Source organism: Eretmochelys imbricata, chromosome 28, assembly GCF_965152235.1.
Source record: "Eretmochelys imbricata isolate rEreImb1 chromosome 28, rEreImb1.hap1, whole genome shotgun sequence".
NCBI lineage: Eukaryota > Metazoa > Chordata > Testudines > Cheloniidae > Eretmochelys > Eretmochelys imbricata.
The window spans coordinates 4,235,330-4,262,785 of NC_135599.1; the positions used below are offsets into that span (position 1 = coordinate 4,235,330).

Sequence of the window (27,456 nt, forward strand, 5' to 3'; positions counted from 1 at the left end):
AGTTTCCTTTGAAGAACAGGACAACAAAGAACTTACTTTCCAAACTCAGACAGGCATCAGAAAAGCTGCAATGTCTCATCCAATTTGCCCTTCTCACAATGAGGCCAAAACGCAGGCAAATCTCCTAAGCAAGAAACCTCACATCCACTCCACTTCTCCATGGACATTTCCCTGCCAGCTCCTCGGGAGCAACCAACAAGACAAGAAACCAAAATGCAGTAAAATCAAGGGCACGTTTCCCACCACCCACTGCGAAGGGTCGTGTAGAAATGTTTTGCCTTTTCATACCTGAAGACTTGGTTATTCTCTCCTTCCCTGAACTGGAATGGAAAGCGAGGAGATAGGTGTGAGAACAAGCACTCCTAAGCAAAGGAAACAAGGCACCCAGCATATAACCCATCAGCAGGAGATTAAAACCTGGGCTACACTACACAGTTAGGCCCGCCGACAGCATTTTACGTTGTCCTAATTACCTCACGGTGCACACTACAGCCTTGTCCCATCTATGTAAGTGCCCTGCTACACCCACATAGTAACTCCAGCTCCTCAAGAGGCACGGGGATTGCGCTGGGGTCGTTAGGACAACACAGTGTCTGTGTAGACACTGCCTGACTCACAGGGGCTGCTGGCTGTCTTGCCAATGTCATGGCTTCCGGCTGGCTCCCTTCATGGCTGCCCTCCGCTCCCTGGTCCCAGCGGGGCTGCACCTGCCTGGCTCCTCGCGGGGCTGCTGCACGAAAGCTCCCGGCTCCCAGCGCAGGGAGCCGAGAAGCCTGAGCACTTGGCCCCCGCCCCCACTCCTGGCTGGGAGCAGGCAGGCAAGAAGCCCAGGTGGCCGCTCCCACTCCAGGGAGGAGGTGGGGAGTCAAGAGCCCAGGGGGCAGCTGGGCTCCCAGTGGGCAACTGCGCGGAGTGAAGAGCCCAGTTTCTCAGCCCCCCCACACTGCCCCTCTTCATTTGGTGGAAGCACTCCTGGTGAAGACACACACCGCCGACAGAAGGAGGGGAGTGGGGAGAAACTCAAATTAAGCTTCGACTTCCTCCATCAGGATCACGAGAGCAACGGAAAGAAAACTCAAGAGGAACAAGCCTCCTCTCCTTTCATGCGCCCCATCACAACCCTCCCTGCTTCATTTTCTGCCTGCATTTCCTTTTGAAACTGCAATGGCTGCTCCAGAAAACAATCATGTCTCTGAATTCACACAACATCCTGAGGATGATAAAAGTATGAAGGAATTCACGGTCCTTTGTGACATAATAATAAATAATAAATAATAATAATTAATACATTATTATTTGAATTGCAAGATTAATCTTTCCCTTTTGCAGATTCAGCTCCACATTGATTCTTGTTGCTCTTAGCAATGTATCTATCTACCTAGGCAACAGTATTTGCTGTTGTTTCAGGTGGAGCACTCAGCGTGTTACGTTTTTCTGACAATCTGTGTCTCAAAAATTCTAGCCAATATGCCTGGAAGTTCCAAAACCCATCAAATTATGAAGGAATTCAAGGTCCTTTTTTATATTACCATTTATCAGTAGTTATTATTTGTGGAGCAAAGATTAATCTTTCATTTTTTTAGATCCAGCTCGACGCTGATTCTTGTTGCTATTTGCCATGTATCTGTAGCTATCTAGCTATAAAGGGAACTGGTTTTTGCTCTTGTTTCTTTATATTTGTACAGTGCAACTTTACAGCCCAAGCCGCATGATCCTGATTAATGTGACACCGGCCAGCCGTGGGTGATTCATTGCACTGTAGACGTATCCTAACGTTATGTCTGCACAGCGATTAAAACACCCAGGGCACCTGTCTCAGAGCCCGGGGCAGGTGACTCAGGCTTCTGGGGCTGCAGCTGCAGGGCTATAAAATGACAGTGGAGACAGATGGGCTTGAGCTCAATCTCTGAGACCCCACGAGGGGTGAGGGTTTCCAAACCCAGGTTTCAGCAGGAACACCAGTATCTGCACCCCACTTTTGAGCCCCACAGCTTGAGCTCCAGGAGCCCACGTCAGCTGACCCAGGCCAGCCCTGCTGCCATCTTTATCCCGGTAGAGAGGGACTCTAAGGGTATGTCTCCATTGCAATGTCAGCCCAGGGGTGGCAGGCTGTGTTCAAAGCAGCACCCTGGAAGCCCCATAGTCACCACTCTCATAGAATTAAGGTACGATTTGTACAGAGTCGGCCTGGTGAGTTATCATTGTAAAAGTCGTGATCTGTTGAAGGCTAATACCTGGGTGGATGGTGTGTGCTAGGCTTGTCTGGGAAGTGGTGGAGTTTTGCTCTGGGTGCGTCACTGAAATATGTGATGAGGCTGGGAAATGGCCACCGCCAGCCTTTCCGGTGTGACGCTGGAGGAGCCAGACTCGCTGCTGGCCCAGTGAATGTATCCACGCTCCCAAGGACTCTCCCAGGAACCGTGTACAATGCGGACTCCTCCGAGACAGCCCGGAGACAATGGACACTGCTTGACTCACACCAAAGCACAGGAAGTTCCTAGCAAGTTGGAAGAAACTATGAAAGAGGGGAAGAGACATCATGACTTGGCCTCTCTCCCCCACAATTCAACACCTGGAAACATATCTGGAGGACAAAGACTGAACTGAAATAATTCAGAGATCAGAAGAGAATAATAATAATCCATTCAAATCAAAGTCCCCAAACAGACTAGTATTGGTTTCTCAGCAGAAAACTTTCCATTTGGGGGATTTTGTTTTCCCACTCAGACTTTGCCAAGGGAAGCAGAGAGAAAATCTTTGACTTGCCTCCTTCAGAACAGCTTGGCCTAGACACTCTAGCTGTGGGTCACTGTCGTGGTCTTGCTGAAGACAGGGGCATTTTAATAATCGGGGGAGGTCCCAGGGTGTTTGGGGGAAGATTATGAGGCTGTTACCTTTTGAGATAAAAGCTAAGAAATATAGAACGAGACAATTCTTTCATACATCTGGCCTTTAGACATATTTCATTTAAAGCAGGGGGTCTAACATGCTGTGAGAAAGTGGAAATGTTGGAAGCTCAAATAATTCAGTTTTTTCTAGGTCTTGTGCGTGTGCAAATGGCACAATATGTTAATTTATAAGCACATCGTTCTTAACTTCCTTAAATATTATGTGGTGTATTAACTATATCAAGTGGGTTGTACAATACAATGAATTTTCCATGCGTTGCCCAAAACATATTTTTAATATTATTTACATGCACCGAACTCCTTGAACATAAAGTTGTTTATTTCATTCCTGTGCAGTGTGTTGGTAGCTCAGTTAATTGAGTTTATTGTCACTCTGTGTGTGTGTGAGGTACAACACAATAATTTAGTGATGCTGAAAACGTTCCCTTCTCCCTCCGGAACTGCCTTGGAATCACCTTCCCTTTGTAGATTAATCTACTCCTGTGTCTGTATGAGGAAAATATGGTTTCTATGAAAAAAACTCATTGTTTATTTAAAAGGACTGACACCAAACGGCCACACTATGGGGATACAACACCATGAATAAGAACAGGAGGACTTGTGGCACCTTAGAGACGAACAAATTTATTGGAGCATAAGCTTTCGTGAGCTACAGCTCACTTCATCGGATGCATGCAGTGGAAAATACAGTGGGGAGACTCCTATACACAGAGAACATGAAACAATGGGGGTTACCCGACACACTGTAACGAGAGTGATCAGGTATAGAATCATAGAATATCAGGGTTGGAAGGGACCCCTGAAGGTCATCTAGTCCAACCCCCTGCTCGAAGCAGGACCAATTCCCAGTTAAATCATCCCAGCCAGGGATTTGTCAAGCCTGACTTTAAAAACCTCTAAGGAAGGAGATTCTACCACCTCCCTAGGTAACGCATTCCAGTGTTTCACCACCCTCTTAGTGAAAAAGTTTTTCCTAATATCCAATCTAAACATCCCCCACTGCAACTTGAGACCATTACTCCTCGTTCTGTCATCTGCTACCATTGAGAATAGTCTAGAGCCATCCTCTTTGGAACCCCCTTTCAGGTAGTTGAAAGCAGCTATCAAATCCCCCCTCATTCTTCTCTTCTGCAGGCTAAACAATCCCAGCTCCCTCAGCCTCTCCTCATAAGTCATGTGTTCTAGACCCCTAATCATTTTTGTTGCCCTTCGCTGGACTCTCTCCAATTTCTCCACATCCTTCTTGTAGTGTAGGGCCCAAAACTGGACACAGTACTCCAGATAAGGCCTCACCAATGTCGAATAGAGGGGAACGATCACGTCCCTCCATCTGCTCGCTAAGGTAAGGTGAGCTATTACCAGGAGGAGAGCCGGGTGGGGTGGGGGGAACCTTTTGTAGTGATCATTGGTATTAATTTGCAAACTGGATCCAGTTAACTTAGGCTTGAATAAAGACTGGGAATGGATGGGTCATTACACAAAGTAAAACTATTTCCCCATGTTTATTTCCCACCCGCACTGTTCTCACATGTTCTTGTCAACTGCTGGCAAAGGCTGACCTTGATTACCACTGGAAATCCGAGAAAAAAGACGAGAGCAGAGTGGTTTCTAGACACCCTCCCATCCATCTAACACAGACACACAGACTTTTCTAAGGCATTAACTTTTCCTTCTCCTTTATGATTCTTTAATGCCTCTGGAAATACTAATTCCTAGAGGCCCCTTTCACAGAGCAAACAACCACAGAGCAATGAGAAAGCTGGGGGCTGCCAGGTTGTTGAGGGCAAGTCTTGAAAGGGATGCCCAAACAATCCAGCTGGATCCCCGGCAACCAGATGTGGGGATTAGCTGCACAGCTGTGGCTGCTGCTCTGAGGGGAGCTGCATAAACTACCTGCCTGTGGATGCAGCCCACCAGCTGGTTCTCCTGGGGCAGATGGTGAGTGGTTGGGCAGGGATGCTGCACCGGCTGGGGTCTGAAATATGAACAGGGGTCTAAGGAACCTCAGCATCACAGTCATCAGGAGTCCAAGCTGCTTGGGGTGAGCTTGTGGGCAATGGCCCAACTGGATTGTTTGTGCATCCCTTTCGCCACGTCCCTTGTGATCCACCAGGGCTTGCAGCACCATGGAAGAGTACCCCTTGCGGTTTATGTAGTGGCCGCCCCGCTGTTCCGGGGCCAAGAGAGGGATATGCGTTATGTCTATAGCCCTGCCGCAGTCAGGGAACCCCAGCGCATTCAAGCCATCCACAATGGTCCGCACATTTCCCAAAGGCACGACCCTTGATAGCAGCTGGTCAATGATTGTGTTGGCTATTTGTTGGCTATTTGTTGGCTAACACAGCAACCCCCACAGAAGGTTTGTTCACTCTAAACTTATTCCCGACTGACTGGTAGCTGTGCGGCGTTGCAAGCTTCCGCAGCGCTATGGCCACTCCCTTCTCAACTGTGAGGGCGGCTCTCATTTTGGTGTCTTTGCTCTTCAGGGCAGGGGACAGCAAGTCGCAAAGCTCCATGAAAAGGCTTACAAAAGTTTCTCAGCCACTGGGAATCATCCCCCACCTGCAACGCGATGAGGCCCCAGCAGTCTGTGCTTGTTTCCTGGGCCCAGAATCGGCGTGCCACGGCATGAACCTGGCCCAGCACCACCATGATCTCCCAATTGCCACACGCCGTGCCATCTTTGTCCATGTCCTCATCAGAATAGTAATCGCCCCGTTGTCGTTTTCTCGCCCCGTTTTGTAGGGACTGCACATACTGCTGGATAATGCGCGAGGTATTTACAATGCTCAAAACTGCAGCGGAGATCTGAGCGGGCTCCATGGCGCCTGCACGGGTAATCCTGGAAAAAGGGCGCGAAATGTAGGAGAGCAGAGTGGCAGGGGAAGAGGTGCTGTTTGGTTCGTGGTAGACGAACAAAGGCGGGAAATGGTTGTCTTCCGTGGTTTTCACGGAGGCGGGAGCCCAGGACAGACAACCCGGAGAAGCTCGGAAGCAGGGCACCAGTGGGAGAGCAGAGTTGGAGGCAGAAGAGTTCGATGAGGAAGAGAAAGAGTAGATAGTAGAGATTACATCAGAAGGGGAGAGGAAATGAGAGGAGGATTCATAGTTGCAGGAGAGCAAGCGGTGCACCGTCTGCTGAAAGCAGTACGGCGTCTGCATGCCAAAAAGGCGTGAAACGATTGTCTGCCAGAGCTTCCTGATGACATGCACCAGAAACACCCGCAAGAATGTTTTTGCCCCATCGTGCACTGGGAGCGTAACCCAGAATTCCAGTGGGCAGCGGGAACTGCGGGAACTGTGGGATAGCGACCCACGGTGCACCCGCTCCGACGTTCGATGCTAGCCTCGGTACTGCGGACGCACTCTGCCGAATTCACACGCTTTAGTGGGGACACCGAAGACTGAATGTCTAAAATAGCTCCCGAAATTTCCAATCGAATCATTTTGAACTAATTTCATACTGTACACGTACCGTTAGAAAAAAGTCTGTGTGTGTGTGTTAGATGGATGGGAGGGTGTCTAGAAACCACTCAGCTCTAGTCTTTTTTTCTCTGATTTCCATTAGAAAATCTAAAGCAGGGAGCAAGAAGAGTTGCCTTCTCTGAGGCTTGAACTCAGGACCTTCAGATTATGAGACTGATGCACTGCCCACTGCACTAAGAAGGCTCGGAAGAGCTTTAGGCTCGGTGCTTATAGAACCAGCTGAGCAGCAGGGAACAGCAGAGCAGCGGGGAACAGCAGAGCAGCAAACAGCAGGAGTTTGCCTGGGAGTTCACCTGGAGTGAGCCCACTGAGGCTTACACCCTAACGACTTCTCTGAGGAATTACTGCATCTCCGGAGGAAGCTCATAGTAGGAAGGTAATATGGATGGGGAGTGGTCAACTGTTGTGACCTGCACTGGATGTGCCATGTGTGTCTTTCTTCCAGAGGACAGAAGCCACTTTGTCTCTACAAAGTGCAAGCTGGTCTCCATATTGGAAGAGAAGGTTCAAGGTCTGGAGCAACAGGTATCGACCCTGCCTTGCATAAGAGAAACTGAAGATTTCCTGGACAGACGTCAGGATATGCTTCTATGGGCACAAGGTTCTGAAGATTCAGAGCAGGCTGCGCAGCAGGGACAGGAGGACTGTGAAGAAATCTGGCAACATGTGACCTCCAGAAGAAGAAGAGGGAACGTCCATGTACCAGCAAAGCGGACACAGGTAAGTAACCATTTTCATGTTCTCTCCACAGGTACCATTGCGGGGAGTGACCCAGATGATACGTCTGGGGGAAGGGAGCAGAAGGAGACTCCACCAGTTGAAAGGCATGAGATGCACTGTCCTAGGGTTGGGGGTTCCACGACCATCACTCCCAAGAGAAGGAGGTGGGAGGTGGTGGTCGGGGACTCTCTCCTCAGGAGGACTGAGTCATCTATCTGCCGCCCTGACCGGGAAAACAGAGAAGTCTGCTGCTTGCCGGGGGCTAATATTCGCGATGTGACAGAGAGACTGCAGAGAGTCATCAAGCCCTCGAACCGCTACCACTTCCTGCTTTTCCACGTGGGCACCAATGATACTGCCAAGAATTACCTTAAGCGGATCACTGCAGACTACGTGGCTCTGGGAAGAAGGATAAAGGAGTTTGAGGTGCAAGTGGTGTTCTCGTCCATCCTCCCCGTGGAAGGAAAAGGCCTGGGTAGAGACCGTCAAATCGTGGAAGTCAAGTAATAGCTACACAGGTGGTGTCGGAGAGAAGGCTTTGGATTCTTCAACCATGGGATGGTGTTCCAAGTAGGAGGAATGCTAGGCAGAGACGGGCTCCACTTAACGAAGAGAGGAAAGAGCATCTTCGTGAGCAGGCTGGATAACCTAGTGAGGAGGGCTTTAAACTAGGTTCACCAGGGAAAGGAGACCAAAGCCCTGAGGTAAATGGGGAAGCGGGATACCGGGAGGAAGCACGAGCTGGAGTGTGTGAGAGGGGAGGGCTCCTGCCTCATACTGAGAAGAAGGGGCGATCAGCGGGTTATCTCAAGTGCCTATATACAAATGCACAAAGCCTGGGACACAAGCAGGGAGAACTGGAGATCCTGGCAAAGTCAGGGAATTATGATGTGATTGGAATAACGGAGACTTGGTGGGATAACTCGCATGACTGGAGTGCTGTCATGGATGGATATAAACTGTTCAGGAAGGACAGGGAGGCCAGAAAAGGTGGGGGAGTTGCACTGTATGTAAGGGAGCAGTATGACTGCTCAGAGCTCAAGTATGAAACTGTAGAAAAACCTGAGAGTCTCTGGATTAAGTTTAGAAGCGTGAGCAACATGACTGATGTCATGGTGGCAGTCTCCTATAGACCACCGGACCAGGGGGATGAGGTGGATGAGGCTTTCTTCCGGCAACTCACAGAAGCTACAAGATGGCACGCCCTGGTTCTCATGGGTGACTTCAATCATCCTGATATCAGCTGGGAGAGCAATACAGCGGTGCACAGACAATCCAGGAAGTTTTTGGAAACTGTAGGGGACAATTTCCTGGTGCAAGTGCTGGAGGAACCGACTAGGGGCAGAGCTCTTCTTGACCTGCTGCTCACAAACTGGGAAGAATTAACAGGGGAAGCAAAAGTGGATGGGAACCTGGGAGGCAGTCACCATGAGATGGTCGAGTTCAGGATCCTGACACAAGGAGGAAAGGAAAGCAGCAAAATACGGACTCTGAGCTTCAGAGAAGCAGACTTTGACTCCCTCAGGGAACTGATGGGAAAGATCCCCTGGGAGAATAACATGAGGGGAAAAGGAGTCCAGGAGAGCTGGCTGTATTTTAAAGAATCCTTATTGAGGTTACAGAGACAAACCATCTCGATGTGTAGAAAGAATAGTAAATATGGTAGGCGACCAGCTTGGCTTAACAGAGAAATCCTTGCTGATCTTAAACACAAAAAAGAGGCTTACAAGAAGGGGAAGATTGGACAAATGACCACGCATGAGTATATAAATATTGCTCAGGCATGCAGAAGTGAAATCAGGAGGGCCAAATCACACCTGGAGTAGCAGCTAGCGAGCGAAGTTAAGAGTAATAAGAAGGGTTTCTTCAGGTATTTTGGCAATGAGAAGAAAGCCAAGGAAACTGTGGGCCCATTACTAAATGAGAGAGGCAACCTAGTGACAGAGGATGTGGAAAAAGCTAACATACTCAATGCTTTTTTTGCCTCTGTCTTCACGAACAAGGTCAGCTCCCAGATGACTGCACTGGGCAGCACAGCATTCGGAGGAGGTCGCCAGCTCTCTGTGAAGAAAGAAGTGGTTCGGGACTATTTAGAAAAAGTGGACGTGCACAAGTCCATGGGGCGAGATGAGCTGCATCCGAGAGTGCTAAAGGAATTGACGGATGTGATTGCACAGCCATTGGCTATTATCTTTGAAAACTCGTGGCGACTGGGGGAAGTCCCGGAAGATTGGAAAAAGGCTAATGTAGTGCCCATCTTTAAAAAAGGGAAGAAGGAGGATCCTGGGAACTACAGGCCAGTCAGCCTCACCTCAGTCCCTGGAAAAATCATGGAGCATGTCCTCAAGGAATCAATTGTGAAGCACTTAGAGGAGAGGAAAGTGATCAGGAACAGTCAGCATGGATTCACCAAGGGAAAGTCATGCCTGACTAATCTAACTGCCTTCTCTGACGAGATAACTGGCTCTGTGGATGAGGGGAAAGCAGTGGACATGTTGTTCCTCGACTTTAGCAAAGCTTTTGACACGGCCTCCCACAGTATTCTTGCCAGCAAGTTAAAGAAGTATGGTCTGGATGAATGCACTATAAGGTGGATAGAAAGCTGGCTAGATTGTCGGGCTCAACGGGTAGTAATCAATGGCTCCATGTCTAGTTGGCGGCCGGTATCTAGCGGAGTGCCCCAAGGGTCGGTCCTGGGGCCGGTTTTGTTCAATATCTTCATTAATGATCTGGAGGATGGTGTGGATTGCACTCTCAGCAAATTTGTGGATGACACTAAACTGGGAGGAGTGGTAGATACTCTGGAGGGTAGGGATAGGATACAGAGGGCCCTAGACAAATTGGAGGACTGGGCCAAAAGAAATCTGAGGAGGTTCAAAAAGGACAAGTGCAGAGTCCTGCACGTAGGACGGAAGAATCCAATGCACCGCTACAGGCTGGGGACCGAATGGCTAGGCAGCAGTTGTGCAGAGAAGGACCTAGGGGTGACAGTGGACGAGAAGCTGGATATGAGTCAACAGTGTGCCCTTGTTGCCAAGAAGGCTAATGGCATTTTGGGGTCTATAAGTAGGGGCATTGCAAGCAGATCGAGGGATGTGATCGTTCCCCTCTATTCGACATTGGTGAGGCCTCATCTGGAGTACTGTGTCCAGTTTTGGGCCCCACACTTCAAGAAGGATGTGGAGAAATTGGAGAGAGTCCAGCGAAGGCAACAAAAATGATTAGGGGACTGGAACACATGAGTTATGAGGAGAGGCTGAGGGAACTGGGATTGTATAGTCTACGGAAGAGAAGAATGAAGGGGGATTTGATAGCTGCTTTTAACTACCTGAAAGGTGGATCCAAAGAGGATGGATCTAGACTATTCTCAGTGATAGCAGATGACAGGACAAGGAGTAATGGTCTCAAGTTGCAGTGGGGGAGATTTAGGTTGGATATTAGGAAAAACTTTTTCACTAGGAGGGTGGTGAAACACTGGAATGCATTACCTAGGGAAGTGGTGGAATCCCCTTTCTTAGAAGTTTCTAAGGTCAGGCATGACAAAGCCCTGGCTGGGATGATTTAGTTGGGGTTGGTCCTGCTCTGGGCAGGGGGTTGGTCTAGATACCTCCTGAGGGCCCTTCCAACCCTGATCTTCTATGATTCTATGACCCTCCTCCAGGAGTGACAGAGCCTGGCGTGTGCTGGAAGAAGCGGGGAGCTCTGGTGCCCACAGACCTGTCCTGGCAGCTTTCTCAGCAACAAAGAAATCAATTCTCCCTGCCCCTGAGCAACCCACCCACAGCTAATGGCAGCATTGGTGGGGGGTCCCAAGCTTTGCACCAACGTCCACATTTCAGACCTTCCTCTCATGGCACTTTCCATGTGAATTAGGACAAGCAAGCTGGGGAAGCTCCATGGGGTAATAGAAACCAGGGCTGCAGGGAAGGCTTGAACTCACAACCCCAGCAATAGTGTCCTTTGCACTAACCACTTGCACCACTGCAGGGCCTTCTTGGAAAGCGTTGGGAAGTAGGCCGTGATCGGTCTCTGTGGTTCGCACCTTTGCCTGGCAATTGAAAGGCTGCCGGTCCAAACCTCACTCAAGGTGTGGCTTTCCAGCAATGAGACTCAAGTCCATTTTAACAGGAAGAAAATCTCCTCTGTTCTGGTTTAGCCCCATTTGACTCCTTCTGCCCGTCTTCTTCCTCCCCCATCGGTCCCTTTCCTTCCCCATTGGGGCCATGCAGAGGGGAGCCCCAGGCAGTCTCTGTCACCAAGAGGCTGTATCCCATAAGGGGAGGGAGGGGTTGCTGTAAAGCATTGATAATGGGTGGGCGAGGGGTGTGCGTGGTTAGGGGGAGAAAGGCTGGAGAACTAACAGTGGGGCCCAGAGAGATTCCCCCACAGACTGGGGAGATCCCCTGCTGCCCACCATCACCCAGCTCTGGGAAGAACAACTTGGGATTGCTTGGGGAAGCCACCTTTAAAAACACAAGTGTTCCATGCTAGTTACATTTTTATAAGACCAAAGCCGCCTCAAACCCAGTGTCACAATCACGGGGACGACTTTGTCCTGACATTTTACCGGCCGCAGCCACAAAGCGAGTCAAATTACGGCTCCCGTTCGGCGTCAAGGCCCACAGACGAACCCAGAGGCTTTTCCTTCCTCAGGTTCTGTCGTTTTTTTCATTGCTGGCCTGTTCCGAGATTCATCGTTGTGCAAAGCAGGGTCAGGCCCTGAAACTGGGCGAGCCCAGAGCAGAGGCTGCCTTCATTTAACCTTCCAAAAACCAACCCACCGAAAAGTGGATTAGCACCCATGCTCCTCCAGCCGCAGGGGAGGCGCCTCATCTGGGACCCTGGTGCCCGTGCTCCAGCAACATAAGACCACGGGGGCCTGGCTACACCAAAGTCCGGGGCCCGGTGTCTCCCCCAGCCCCGCCTGCTGCCCCCGGGCAATTTAAAAGGGCCTGGGAACCCCCACCGCCATCACCGGCAGCACAAGGGGGCTAAGGCGGCTTCCTGCCCACCCTCTCTCCGTGTAACCCTTCTGCCCGTCAGAGTTGGCAGCAACAAGGGCCGGGGTCAATATCTAGGGGATCCATTCCAATAACACAATGCAAACCGGCTCAAGCCCCCACCCAGTGACCTGGGACAAATATGTACCACCCCCGCTGGGCGCCTCCCAGAGGCAATCCTTCCCCTCTCGCAAGCACCTAGTCTGAGTGTAGCAAAAAGCCTTTTAATAACAGAGAGAAACAATGTGGCATTATGTTGGGGAAACAGCACCAACAGGATTCATAACACAACCCACGAGCAAAAAAAAAAAACCAACCCCAAGCAAATTGGGGCATGCCCTTTCCCTTTGGTTCTTGAGTCCAGCAACCCCAAATCACCCAAAGTCCCAGAAGTCCAATGACCCAAAAGTCTCTGTCCCTGGTCAGGGCAGTCCCAAACTTCAAAAGTTTATCTGCAGAGCTTTACCTCCCAACCTGGGTGGAGATGGGGGCGGGGGTAAAAGGCACATTACATGATCTGAAGCTGACTGCCCCACAGCTCCATAGGCCTCCGCACCACCAGCCGCCCCACGAACTGCTTCACTCAGCTCCTCTCCGCGGCCCACCAGCAGCTCCCGCCGTCCCATGAACTGCTCCGCGTCCCACCAGCAGCTCCCGCCGTCCCACAACTGCTCCACAATAGATCTTCAGGCTCCCCCACTACTTAACACAACGCTCAGTGATTTTGGCTCTTAGTCAGTTCAGCTCTTTGGTGAAGTCAGCTTGTAGTATAGAAGCCTCAGTGACGGTACACCATTAGCCCGAAGTGAACTCAGCAGCCTGTAACTAGACTGCTAACAAAATCAAAAATAGCTCTGAGATTCCACAGGGGATAAAAAAGGAAGGGCAACTAGCATATAAGACCATCACCACGGGGCCCACGGCACCAAGCATAAATACTCATCCCCAACCTCTCTCAATTCACAGAGTTTTGGAACCCATGACCCTTGCCTAGCGATTGCTACTTAGTTGATGGTGAGTCCCTCCATCATAACAAAAGGCCAAGGACAGTTCCCAGCACAGTTCCCATAATCAGGGTAATAACAATTTATTCTTCCTGCCCCAATAACAGAGACACTGGGGATCCCACAGCAGCCAAAGTGACCATTTGGGCAGCTATGGCCTCGTTCTAGGTGGGGTGGGTGTGCCTATGCAAATGAGATCGGCCCCTGAAGTTCTTTTCCACAACTTGCCAGACCTCACCACCAGATGTCAGGGTGAGGCTCACCCTGACACTGCTTACACTCCGTGTGGCCTTCCAGTCTCGGAAGCGGCTGGCACGTCCCTGCAGCCCCGGGGGTGGGGGGATCTCCACACGCTGCCCCCGCCCTGAGGGCCGACTCTGCCATCTGTGGCAATGGGAAATGCTGGGGTGGTGTCCGTGGCCAGCGATAGGCAGAGACCCCCAACCTAGGAGCTGCTGCCAGATGGGGGTGTGGGTCGCTTTTGGGAGATACCTGAGGTAAGAGCTGCACCCCTCACTCTCTCCCGCACCCCAAGCCCCAGCCCAGACCCCAACCCCCTGCACCCAAACTCCCTCCCAGAGTCCACCCCCTGCACTCCCTCCTGCACCCTACCCCCATGCCCCAGCCCAGAGCCCACACGCCACACCCAAACTTCCTCCCAGAGCCTGCGCCCGCACCCCCTCCTGCACCCCAACCCAGATCCCGCACCCAAACTTCCTCCCACAGGCCTCCCCGCACACCTGCTCTCGCACCCCAACCCTCTTCCCCAGCCCAGAGCCCACCCCCTGCACCCAAACTCCCTCCCAGACCCCGACCTGCACCCTCTCCTGCACCCCAAACCCCAACCCCAACCCAGAGCCCACACCCAAACTCCCTCCCAGAACCTGGCCACCCCACCCATTCCTGCACCCAACGCCCTGCCCCAGCCAAGACCCCACATATGTACAGAAACTGCCTCCCAGAGCCTGTACCCCTCACCGCCTCCCACACCCTAACCCCCTGCCCCAGCCCAGAGCCCGCACCACACACCCAATTCCCTCCCAGAGCGTGCCCCCACACCTGCTCCTGCACCCCAACCCCCTGCCCCAGCCCAGACCCCACACCCTGCATTCCCTCCTGCACCCCAAACCCCTGCCGCAACCCACAGCCCACACCAAAACTCCCTCCCAGAGCCCAACCCCTTTCCCTCTCCCTCCCATACCCAAACTCCCTCCCAGAGCCTTAGGCAGATGTGGGGGGAGGTGGACGGGGAGGCAGGACTTGGTCCCATTCTGGAAACCACCAAAAATTGTAGAAACCTGCTGCCCCTGTCCAGCCCAACCTTCTGCGGGTGCCCCTCAGGCCCCATCCGTGCAGGGTTTGAAGCTTGCATTGCTTAAATTCCAGGACGCTGGGGGACTTCAGCTCCCCTTTGTCCAGCGGGAACCTTCACCCCACTCCCAACCAGATTCTTCTCCATGGGATGACTGTCGGGGGGCTGGGCCCCTCTTTGTCTATTCTCTCTGGGACAGGCCAGGGTACCTAGAACTGGGGTATCTGAGCACCCAGGACCTTCTATGGAGATGCCCTTCCCCTTCCCCTTCTGTGGTCTGATCTGTCTTTGACTCCAGCCTGTTTTCTATCCATCGTCAGCACAATCCCAAGCCAGCTGCACCTGCCTCAAAAAGACAGTGTCCCCTGGTGGGTGTAAATGACTGAGCTCTCTCCTCTCTGAGCACTGACTGCCCCTCCGTCTCCTTGCCCCTCAGTCTGGGCAGACGGGACCTTTCCCTCCAGGGCTGGAGGATTCCCCCTTCTCATCCGCTACTGTCCCAAGCCACCCCTTGGGTGGGAATCTTAAAAGGACCAAGGTGACTTAGGAGCAGAAACCCCCACAGACCTTCCGTGCAATGGGCACCTGCCACGCACTGAGCAGGACTGAAACTCCTGCAGGGATCTGCTATTTCCACCTGCCTGTAAAGTCCAGCTTTCCCCAGCACATTTACTGCAGTGCACTCGGGTCACTGTTTCCATGGCTGACAGCAAGGAATCGCTCCCAGTTTCCCTTCTATCTGCAGCACGATTAGCCTGTGTCGGTGGTTAATGAGGTGGATCTAGTTGTCAATGGTTATTCATTCCCCACCTGGACAATTCACACAGTCCCTTTCCTGCTCAAATCCCCAGCACCTCTGTGATCCCGGTAGCAGGGGTTGGGTTTTCCCTGAGGCCCTGAGATTCTCAGGGTCCTTTTTTCCCTCCACCTGGAGTGTACTCAGCTTTTCCCCCATCCCAGACACTCCATGAAATAACAACAAGCAGCGTAAAGAAAGCAGGGAGGGAACATCTCCCGGCCACGGCTGGAGGTGCCCAGGGCCCCCTGCTTCTCCATTGTTTCCATCGCAGAAGAGGAAGGTTCCTTGGAATTTGACATCCTGCTTTCCACAAGGGACAGAGAAAGATCTTGATGTTCCTGCGTCTGCGCAAAGAAAATTGTCCTTCTTTGTGAAAGAGAGGCAGGAAATGGCCCCATGGTGGGACAATATCCCCAGGATTAAGAGGAAAGGACTCAGGCTGAGAACTGATTTAACTCCACTCATCTCATTTAACTCCTCTCATTAAGAAGTTGTCTTCCAGGGAGAGATAGCAAACTTGTGACATTAATCCAGACCCTGGGGGTTTGGGCTGCTTTAACTCTTGGAAAAAACATGAACTTGATTCAAGAAGGGAGAGAGGAGAAGCCTCAAGCTGCCTTTGGTCCAAGGCTGGTGTGTCCTGGACAGTGGGAAACATCCCTCACTGCTGCCAGGGGATAGGTGGCAACTGGTGACGTCCCAGGGCTGGGATGAAAGGGGAATGTTGCGTGGACTTTATCATACACGCCCCATCCTGCTTCTCAGAGCCCACAGGAAAGCATCTAGAGATGGGAGAGCCATTCCTCAACTGCATTCTCAGGAGAAGTCAGTAGCTATCCTTGAACAGACACTCAGGAGAGTAACCACGGCGGTTCTGCAGAGACATCTGGTTGCCAGAGGATCCATCTAGGTTAAGGAGTGCTGGGGGATCTGCAGTTTTTGCAGTGGGGAGGAGTCTCGAGGTCACACGTTGCGGGTAAGCTGGGACATTAGGGACTCCAGGATGTGAGGCTGGTTAAAATGGAACTGCACAAAAAACCTCCCCCTTTGCTCCCTGCTTTGCCCTGTCCCCGTTTCATGAAAATCTCCATCTCTACCCCGGCTCTAAGAAACCCCCTCTCTCCCTTGGGTATTTTCATGGTTTCTTCTTTTTTTCATGGTCTTTTTCAAAGATTTTTTGCCATCAAAATGATCAAGTACATTTAAAATGAGAAAAACAATCAAGCAACACATCTGCATCTCCTGCACCAGGCATGGCATCGTGTCTGACTTTTTCTCCCGAAAAGTCCAGGCAGGCAGCGTCTCCCCCACATTTACTGCACACCAGGCCCAGAACTGAGCTTCACTGGCAGCAGTGAGGGGGGACGGGTGGGCCTGAGCTGTCTGGGGATTATTTTAATCTATTTTTCGGAGGATGAAATCCATGCAGCTTCCACTTCTCCGTCTCTCCCCAGGAAATAACGTGTCTGTGCAAGGCACCCAAACCTTTTCACAAGAAGAAGTGAAATGAAACGGCCACACGATGGCATCAGAACCTAAGACATGAGAAGCCATGTTCTTGTTCAATGTGCATTGAAGCTGAACACAAGGGAGGTGTTTTTTCTTTGACTCCTAGCCCCCCCACACACTCTAATCCACTCGACACCCCTTTCCTCCCACAGCCAGGAATAGAACCCAGGAGTCATGACTATTAGCCCCCCTAATCTATCCCACTAGATCCTTCTCCCTGGGACAAAGGAGAAGCTCTGCGACCCTGTACTGTCCCTTTGCCTCCCTGCTTGTGTGGCACTTGAAACCCAATGGGATTTCCTTGGGCAGTTTTGAATCTTGCTCCCAGGGAGGGTGTAATTTTAGGTGCAGGTTCCAAACAGCGCAATGAACCAGCCAGAAGGGGCAGGAGGTATCGGTATAGGAGCTATTGAAATAATCTTAGCAACGTACGTCAGGGGAACCGTTATTAATGACGACAGGTTTCAGAGTAGCAGCCGTGTTAGTCTGTATCTGCAAAAAGGAAAGGAGGACTTGTGGCACCTTAGAGACTAACCAATTTCTTTGAGCATAAGCTTTCGTGAGCTACAGCTCACTTCATCGGATGCATTCTATAGCTCACGAAAGCTTATGCTCAGATAAATCGTTTAGCCTCTAAGGCGCCACAAGTCCTCCTGTTCTTTTTTTTTAGTTATTAGAGAAGTGTCAGTAAAAGGTCAGAATTGGATCGTCTCAGTGTCAGTAGAGGGCTCTGTGATGGTTTTCAATTTGTCATCCCACCCTAGCCACCACCTAGCACATGTTTGAACCTCTTCCTCTCTTAGCGTTGCTCGTTATCAGAGAAGGGGAGAGAGAGTGAGCCACAGAAACAGAGACCTAGTGACTGAAGGAAACATTTCTTTGCTCTTTGCTTGGCTCTGTCAGTTATTTGGGTACAAACTCACCCCCCCCCACTGTCTCTGCTGGGCTCAATGGGCAGGAAGAGCTCAACTGTCAATGGGACTTGGGGAGCTCGGGACATTACTGTAGCTTAACAGGGAAATCCTTGCTGATCTTAAATTCAAAAAAGAAGCTTACAAGAAGTGGAAGATTGGACAAATGACCAGGGATGAGTATAAAAATATTGCTTGGGCATGCAGGAGTGAAATCAGGAAGGCCAAATCACACCTGGAGTTGTAGCTAGCAAGAGATGTTAAGAGTAACAAGAAGGCTTTCTTCAGGTATGTTGGCAACAAGGAGAAAGCCAAGGAAAGTGTGGGCCCCTTACTGAATGAGGGAGGCACCCTAGTGACAGAGGATGTGAAAAAAGCTAATGTACTCAATGCTTTTTTTGCCTGTCTTCACGAACAAGCTCCGCTCCCAGACTGCTGCCCTGGGCAGCACAGCATGGGGAGGAGATGACCAGCCCTCTGTGGAGAAAGAAGTGGTTCGGGACTATTTAGAAAAGCTGGACGAGCACAAGTCCATGGGGCCGGATGCGTTGCATCCGAGAGGGCTAAAGGAGTTGGCGGATGTGATTGCAGAGCCATTGTCCAATATCTTTGAAAACTCATGGTGATCGGGGGAAGTCCCAGACGACTGGGGTGTATAAGTCCCATTTTGGGGTGTATAAGTAGGGGCATTGTCAGCAGATCGAGGGAATGATCCTTCCCCTCAATTCGACACTGGTGAGGCCTCATCTGGAGTACTGTGTCCAGTTTTGGGCCCCACACTACAAGAAGGATGTGGAGAAATTGGAGAGAGTCCAGCGAAAGGCAACAGAAATGATTCGGGGTCTGGAACACATGCCTTATGAGGAGAGGCTGAGGGAACTGGGATTGTTTACTCTACAAAAGAGAAGAATGAGGGGGGATATCATAGCTGCTTTGAACTAAATGAAGGTGGATCCAAAGAGGACGGATCTAGACTATTCTCAGTGACAGCAGATGACAGGACAAGGAGTAATGGTCAAGTTGCAGTGGGGGAGATTTAAGTTGGATATTAGGAAAAACTTTTTCACTAGGAGGGTGGTGAAACATTGGAATGGGTTACCTCGGGAGGTGGTGGAATCTCCTTCCTTAGAAGTTTTTAAGATCAGGCTTGAGAAAGCCCTGGCTGGGATGATTTAGTTAGGGATTGGTCCTCCTCTGGGCAGGGGGTTGGACTAGATACCTCCTGAGGTCCCTTCCAACCCCGATCTCCTAGGATTCTATGATCATTTGGCCAACAACATGCAGCAAAGCACCCAACTCAGTTGCATGAATGCTCTATAAACCACTCCTCAATTATACAGAGACACCAGCATATCTCCCCAGCTCTCAGCCTTGCACCTCAGAAATGTACCATCTTACACGGCTCACGGCCTTCTCTTGAAAAGTGTAAGCTCATTTTTAGTTCGCCACTTCATCAAAAATAAAGGGGACATGCACCAGCCTTTGTCATGTGAGCAACTTTCCCAAGCACTTTGGACAAACTCAGGAGTAAGTATAAAATAGTAAAACAAGTTTATTAACTACAGAAAGTTAGATTTTAACTGAGTATAAGTATTGGAGTATAACTGTAATTTGAATATACTAAGCAAGAATTGTATCAAACAGCTTTTCTCACTCACTGGTTGCTCCAGGCCATGTTGAGTTCTTAATACACAGACTGAATTCCCTCTCAGCCTGGGACCAATCTCTGCAGTTCAAATTCTGAGTCTTCCAGACAATCTTCCAGGTGTTGAGATTGGGGAAGAGACAGGCCACGTGGGGGTGTCTTTGACTCTCAGACATATTTTTTCTCCAGCTGCTAGGTAGATTCTTGCCGTGATGCTGGGGTTAGTTAGCCCCCAATATGGAGCAGCAGTTTGCCTCCTGCACCTTGTGGTAGGTGTGTCAAAGCTCCTTCACTTTGCCCCGCACGGCAGTGTGTCCCTGTCATGGCCCCTTTCTATCATGCATCACGACCAAACCACAGACTCTGGACTCAGCATTCATGTATCCTGCAGTCTGAACTTGGAATCTGTTACATTCCCTCATTGGCTACCATCATTTAACCAACACGGAAGTGCTTCTTGTCCAGCAAGGCAGCCAGTTTGGGACCCATAGGCATGGCATGGCTCTGAAGGAATCAGCTGTTTCTCTCTGTGCTTCAGGAAACTTGGGATCCAAATGGTAAAAGACAGTTGTTCCCAGTTTCATCATGGCATCCCTTAGAAGTGTGAGCAATTCCAAAAACAGTTTACCTTGGCCACAGGTCACCATAGCGTCCATCTCTGGGGTGAAAATCAACCACTAAAACCTCTCATTTCTACCTGAGTTCTTGTCAAATCTTTGACCTTAGTTGTAGCAATTTTACACGGCTCTGGCGTAGAATTCTTCACCAACCACACAACATACCAGTAGCGATACTGAGGTATAACTCCCCCAAATATGCCCTTTTGTTTCTTTAATCTGGTGGCACAGATTTAAATAAGGGACTACATTCAGGTGCGGCTTAGAATCCCTCTAAGACATCAAATGTCAGGTATCTACTCAAAATGGGTGTCTTTCTGCAGCTCTATCACATTCCTCATGGATGTCATTTCCTACACATTCACAGCATCTCCCAGGAGGGAGCTGAACAGAAATGTCACTTCCATTTTTCCCATCTCTACCTAGGAAGGGATTGCATTTCCCAAATAAGACGCAACATGCACCTGATTAGGAAGGGAAGATCTTCAGGAGCAACCTCCTGCAGGGCATGGGCCACAACTGCTTTGGGAGGCAAATGAATGGGTCTTTTAGTTAGTTCCAAATCATTTACTAGAGAATCCTCTTCCCAGCCCCTTCGGGAAATATTGACCTTACCAATTGAAGAACAGGGGGATAGAGATGGTGATGGAGAATCCCTCTGATTTACCCTATGTTCTTCTCTTGTTACAGAGGGGAAAAGACATTTTTCCCTATCCCTTCCCTATTCCTGCTCTTTGTTATACTTCAATATATTTTAAGGGAGGAAAACGGGAGTAAAAATATCTGCCTTCAGGAAAACCTGAAGCAACAGCGCTCTGATGAACTGTGACAACTGGGAATGAAACAATATGATCCTGGTGGGGGAACTTGATGACTAACAATTGTTTTTAAATGGGGGAACAGTATAACTGTGATGCTCAGGCTTTGTTTAGACTAGGACATGTGATGGAGTTTAGGTCAGGTCAAGGGGAAAGCTAATGCCAACCACTGCACCTCGGCTGCATCTGCACAACTGTAATTGTCTTTTAACACCAAGATCACTAACTTGAGCAGCCAACGCCATGTACAGTCCTAGTGGATGTAAGGCACGGGTAGTTTTTGCCTCAGTGTAGCTTATTGGGAACAAACCTCTCTCCCCCACCTGGAGCTGATGAACATTCCTGGCTGGAGGGACACATGCTCCTTTGACCCAAAAGGAAAGGAGTTGATAGAAAACATCACAGGACTGACCCCAAAGAAGGGTGAGCTGCAAAAGGCAGGAGCAGGCAACTCATCTGGGGGAGCTGAGTAACCACGGTGAAGATGGGGCACAGATCACTAAGTGGGAATTAGCAAATGTGATTTAAAAGAATTTGGTCAGCCCTAGTCAAGGCATTTGTTACAGATCACTCCCATGTGGATTTTCTGATGTCTAATAAGGGTTGAGCTCCAATTGAAACGTTTCCCACACTCAGAGCATCCATAAGGCTTCTCACCTGTGTGGATTCTTCTATGTGTGGTCAGTACAGAGCTCCGATTAAAGCTTTTCCCGCACTCAGAGCACATGTAGGGGGTCTCTCCTGTGTGCGTTCTCTGATGTGTGATTAGGGTAGAGCTCTGATTGAAGCTTTTCCCGCACTCAGAGCACGTGTAGGGCCTCTCTCCTGTGTGGATTCGCTGATGTGTGATAAGGGCTGAGCTTTGATTGAAGTGTTTGCCACACTCACGGCATCCATAAGGTTTCTCACCCGTATGGATTCGCCAATGTATGATAAAGTATGAGCTCCGATTGAAGCGTTTCCCACACTCAGAGCATCCATAAGGCTTCTCACCTGTGTGGATTCTTCTATGTGTGGTCAGTACAGAGCTCCGATTAAAGCTTTTCCCGCACTCAGAGCACATGTAGGGGGTCTCTCCTGTGTGCGTTCTCTGATGTGTGATTAGGGTAGAGCTCTGATTGAAGCTTTTCCCGCACTCAGAGCACGTGTAGGGCCTCTCTCCTGTGTGGATTCGCTGATGTGTGATAAGGGCTGAGCTTTGATTGAAGTGTTTGCCACACTCACGGCATCCATAAGGTTTCTCACCCGTATGGATTCGCCAATGTATGATAAAGTATGAGCTCCGATTGAAGCGTTTCCCACACTCAGAGCATCCATAAGGCTTCTCACCTGTGTGGATTCTTCTATGTGTGGTCAGTACAGAGCTCCGATTAAAGCTTTTCCCGCACTCAGAGCACATGTAGGGGGTCTCTCCTGTGTGCGTTCTCTGATGTGTGATTAGGGTAGAGCTCTGACTGAAGCTTTTCCCGCACTCAGAGCATCTGTAGGGTCTCTCTCCTGTGTGGATTCGCTGATGTGTGATAAGGGCTGAGCTTTGATTGAAGTGTTTGCCACACTCACGGCATCCATAAGGTTTCTCACCCGTGTGGACTTTTCGATGTCTAATAAGGTGTGAGCTCTGCTTGAAGTGTTTCCCACACTCAGGGCATCCGTAAGGTTTCTCACCCGTGTGGATTTTCCGATGTGTAATAAGGTGTGAGCTCTGCTTGAAGTGTTTCCCACACTCAGGGCAGCCATAAGGTTTCTCATCAATGTGGATTCTCTTATGTGCAATGAGATGTGAGCTCCGCTTGAAGCATTTCCCACACACACAGCATGCGTAAGGTTTCTCACCCGTGTGGATTCTCTGATGTGTGAGAAGGTCCGAGCTCCCTTTGAAGCTTTTCCCACACTCGAGGCATGTGTAGCATGTTCCTTCCAAGTTCTTTCTCTCACGTGTAATAAGGTCTGACTGGCTACCGAAGTTTTCCTCTGGCCTCTGCTGACTCTCACAGGCTTTTGTTTTTTCTGGGCATGCACAGCTCCCAGAATCATTCCCTTTGGACCTTCCTGACAACATCCCATGGGCTTCTACTCGCTCAGCATCTTCCTGCTGGGGTTCCTCCTCGTTTTCACTCACCATCCCAACACCTGACGGGAGACCGAGAGAATCCAGACGTAAGTCTCTGCCTGTGCCAGAGAGAAAGGAAATCTCAGAGAGAAGAATGGAAAAAGGGATGAAGGAACCAAAATGTGTACAGGACAGATCAAACCTATCAGGAGCTGATTTTCCCTTCAACCTTCCCCAGAGGAGAGAAAGGAAGGGATCAGTTCTGGGTCCGTATCTCAGACGAAATCTCAGGGGACAGCGAGATTGGGGAGGGACCTGCTGCCAGTTGTCAGTCAGGATAGGTGGGAAACCATGAGTGACCTCTGCCTAATGATTCCACATCTGCAGGGAACAAGCCTGAACTTGGAGAGCTCACAAGGTCTTTGCAGGGCATCCCAAATGTTTCCTGTATTCACCGACAGTTTGGGGGTTGGTTTAACCAATGCCTCACCTATGCAGGCAGCTCTCGGGAGCACTTTTTTCTTAGAGCCATAAAGGTCTGGGACGCACGACTCCTCCCCTCGTTCCAGCTGCGAGATCACATCAGTTCTGGAAACTGGAAACCCTGCTCAAGGCAAAGAAAACAAGGGAGGTCAGTGGAATTTGTGGGATACTTGTCACAAAGAATATTCCATGCTTTTAAGCCCAGCTCACTTTGAAGTAGTAACATCCCAAGGCCGGCTTCCTTGGCTCAAAGGGCCAGGAGATGATTATTATCAATCATATTCATTACCTTAGTGCCTAAGGGCCAACTAACAGTGGGTCCTCATTTTGCTAGGCACAGTACAAACAGAGAAGAGTTGATGGCCCGTGCCCTGAAGAAGTTTCAATCTAAATAGACAAGGCAGACACAGAATGGGGGAAGGGGTAGAACCCACCAGCAGAGTGAACTCCGTGAAGGCAGAGTGGCAGATCTGATCAACACAGGCCTATATCTTGAGACTATAGGATTTAATGTTACAACCAGGGCCAGTGTTTTCCGGAAATTGTCGCTAGGACTGCATTTTTTCCCAAAATTACTTTTTGTTTGTGGAATCACCGTTAATATCCGGAATTGCTGATCAGAGGGTGGGTGGGGCATGCAGGGTCACAATCCCCCAGATTTCTCCCTGGAGACACCCGTCTCCTCCCCAGGGCACAGGCTGGCTGCGGTTGAGACTTGATGCCAATTTCTTCCCTCCTCATACAAGTCTGGGATCAGCAGTGGGACGCCAGGCTCTCTCATCATGCTGCAGAGAGGACGGCACTCACAGCTGCTCGCGGCCGTGTCCACAGCACCTCTCCCCTGCTCATCTGCCCTGTACACAGCTGGTTCATGCCCCGTCTCTCCAGCGCTCAGCTGGCCCTAGGCTCTCAATGCCCAGTATCTGAGCCCCACCGTCCCCACACAGCCGGCTCCTGTTCCCTCCCCGCAAGGCACTTTCAGGCTTTAAAGGATTAGATATTGCTCACGTTTCTCAATTAATCTCTTTTCATTGCCTGCAAACTCTTGCCCTAATTATGACTGTTATCTGTATATCTAAGCCAGCACTTGAAAGCATGAATTCTTCATAGACTATGATGCCGAGATGTGCCATATGTCACCAGGAAGGGCTGCGGGATGGGTTTCCTGTGCAAGCTGGTATCTCTACAGGGCGATGAATGCCAGATCTCAAGGCTGGTTATGCAGAGCTCCACCTTTTGAAGCTTTACCCAACGCAGAAAGGGGTAGTGACGGATTTCCCCTCATTCAGGAGACTGAAGACGACAGACTTTTGGGGGATAAACAGCTGAGTTTGAGCTGACTGAGGGGGGTCTTTCTGGGCTACAAACTCACAGGACCTGATAACCACCAAGAGGTAACCCTTTAAGAAAGGTTTTAATACACTTTGGAACCCATCAGGGATTCCCATGAGGACCGCTGAGGGAATGAAGGGAAACACGCATTTGGATGCTCTTCTTGTTTTATGAGAACGGGAACAGGAAGGGCAGGGATATCACTGAATGCAGGATCTTAGCAGTACTAGGTGTCAGGATAGCACCATATTGCAGCCCATTGGAAAACATAATCCCAACTACACATATAAAATGATGGGCTCTAAATGAGCTGTTTCCACTCAACAGAGGGATCTTGGAGTCACTGGGCACACTTCTCTGAAAACATCAACTCAGTGTGCCACGGCAGTCAAAAAGCAAAGAGAATGTTGGGAATCATTCTGAAATGGATAGATAAGAAGACAGAAAATATCATATCGCCTCTATATAAACCCATGGTACACCCACATCTCGAATACTGCCTGCAGATGTGGTTGCCCCATCTCAAAAAAAGATATATTGGAATTGGAAAAGGTTCAGAAAAGGGCAACCCAAATGATTACAGGTATGAAACTCTTCTGTACGGGGAAAGATTAAAAAGACCGGGACTATTCAGCTTGGAAAAGAGACAAAGGGGGGATAGGAGAGAGGTCTATAAAATCAAAACTGCCGTGGAGAAAGGAAATAAGGACGTGTCATTTACTCCTTCTCAGAACACAAGGACTAGGAATCACCCAATCAAATTAATAGGCAGCAGGTTTATAAGAAACAAAAGGAAGTATTTCTTCACACAATGCACAGTCAACCTGGGGAACTCCTTGCCAGAGGACGTTGTGAAGGCCAAGATTATAATAGGGTGACAAAAAAAAAAAAAAAAAACACCATGAGAAATCTACTGAGGACAGGTCCGTGAATGGTTATTAGCCAGGATGGGCAGGGATGGTGTCCCTAACTTCTGTTTGTCATAAGCTGTGAATGGGTGACAGGAGATGAATCACTTCATGATTCCCTGTTCTATTCATTCCCTCTGGGACACTTGGTGCTGGTCACTGTCGGAAGACAGGACACTGGGCTAGATGGACCTTTGGTCTGTACCAGTGTGGCCATTCTGAAATACTAGGGAATCTAATGAGTCCAGTGCAATGGGAGAGAGTAGGAAAATCCCTGGGTGTGGAGAACACTGGGAAATTAGAAACTATCATTTAGAAACAACAGACTCTAAATAGTCTAGAAAAGCACAATGTGAAAAATAAGAATAAGAATCGGGGTCATGTGACTTCAGGAATGAGGGACTCAAAAAACCAAGTCCGCAGAGAACGTAGATTGTGGCTATTGCACATGGGGATCGGGGGAGCAACTCTCCAGGTCTCAAGGATTTTCACCAGCAACCGAGGCCATTGTCCCATGCACGGGGCAATCCGGAGCAGTGAGGAGTTGTGTCATCTGTAATCCTGGCTGAGTTTCAATGCTCTGCTGCTGGAGTTCCCTTGTCTGGATTCCCCCAGCCACCATTCAAGGTCTGTGTGATCAGTAACCCTGGACCAGCCGCTCTGACCCCAGCAGCCTGCTTCTTACACCCCAAGCACATTCTGGTCTGGGTGGAGAAGGCTCAGGGTTTGAGAGAAGGCCAAGGGTAGGAAGCTTCTGTTTGTTATGCTGGACCTAACCCCCCGTTTTACTTGTGCAAACAGGAGATATTTCACACTGTGCGATTCTGCTCCTGTGCTCTCTTCCCACAGCGTTCAGCAGCGGGGAGGGTCTCTGGTCGTGTGTGTGTCACTGGCATGCTGGGGTGATGCTGGAACAGGACAGAGCAGAGGTGGCATTGTGGGGGTGGCGTGAACCTCATCTCTTCCGTTCCCCTTCCAAGAACCGAGGGGACAGGAACCCTTACCCAGCGAGGTCACATTCTCATAGGTCTCCTGCATGACGTCTCTGTACAGGGCTCTCTGAGCGGGGTCCAGCAGAGCCCACTCTTCCCTGGTGAAATACACAGCCACCTCCTCGAAGGTCACCGGCCCCTGAAAGAGCAAGAGCCCCACACTCAGGACCTGCTGCCCCACTCACAGCCCCACTATTTGTGGGGGAGAGGAGCCAATCAAATGGAAACTCTGGGTGGACCGCAGCCAACAGAGTCCCACCCCCACCCCACTCAGAGCACCCAGGAAACACCAGGGAGAGGGGGCGAAGAGACACCCCTCCTCTCTCCCAGCAGATCCATCACACACCTACTAGACACAGACTGATACCGGAGATGCTGCCCCGAGCAGGGTCTAGGGAGAGATCTCTTGTAGGAAGCCCAACACCCTCCTCCTTGTGAAAAGAAAAGGAGGACTTGTGGCACCTTAGAGACTATCCAATTTATTTGAGCATAAGCTTTCTTGAGCTACAGCTCACTTCATCGGATGCAAACTGTGGAAAGTGTAGAAGAGCTTTTTATATACACACAAATCATGAAAAAAATACCTCCTCCCACCCCACTCTCCTGCTGGTAATAGCTTATCTAAAGTCATCACTCTCCTTACAATGTGTATGATAATGAAGGTGGCCCATTTCCAGCACAAACCCAGGGTTTAACAAGAACGTCGGGGGGGTGGGGGAGCAGGAAAAAACAAGGGGAAACAGGTTACCTTGCATAATGACTTAGCCACTCCTAGAGCTGGATATGAAGCAGGGGAATCTCCCCTAAGCCTGACTGGTGGCTTCCCCCTTCGTATTTCAAGGCACCCGCTGGTTAGTTGGGTCAGGCTCCAGCACTACGAGTCTGGTCCTTTTTCCCAGCCCCATCTAGGTAGGTTATTTTCTGTTCACCAGATTGGAGCATTTCCACCTCCGAACCTCAT

The 27,456-nt window shown here is 50.0% G+C and overlaps 1 protein-coding gene and 1 non-coding gene across 2 annotated transcripts in view; both read right to left on the reverse strand.

The window, feature by feature from the left end:
* The window catches only part of LOC144258246 (uncharacterized), a 640,730-nt gene that overhangs the window by 309,133 nt on the left and 304,141 nt on the right, over positions 1–27,456 (reverse strand). Inside the window, 1 exon segment of the mRNA XM_077806661.1 lies at positions 21,322–22,633. Within this exon segment, the coding sequence (XP_077662787.1) occupies positions 21,322–22,633 (1,312 nt within the window).
* On the reverse strand, positions 6,506–6,578 carry TRNAM-CAU (transfer RNA methionine (anticodon CAU)). The gene has a single exon. It is a non-coding gene; the product is annotated as a tRNA-Met (tRNA).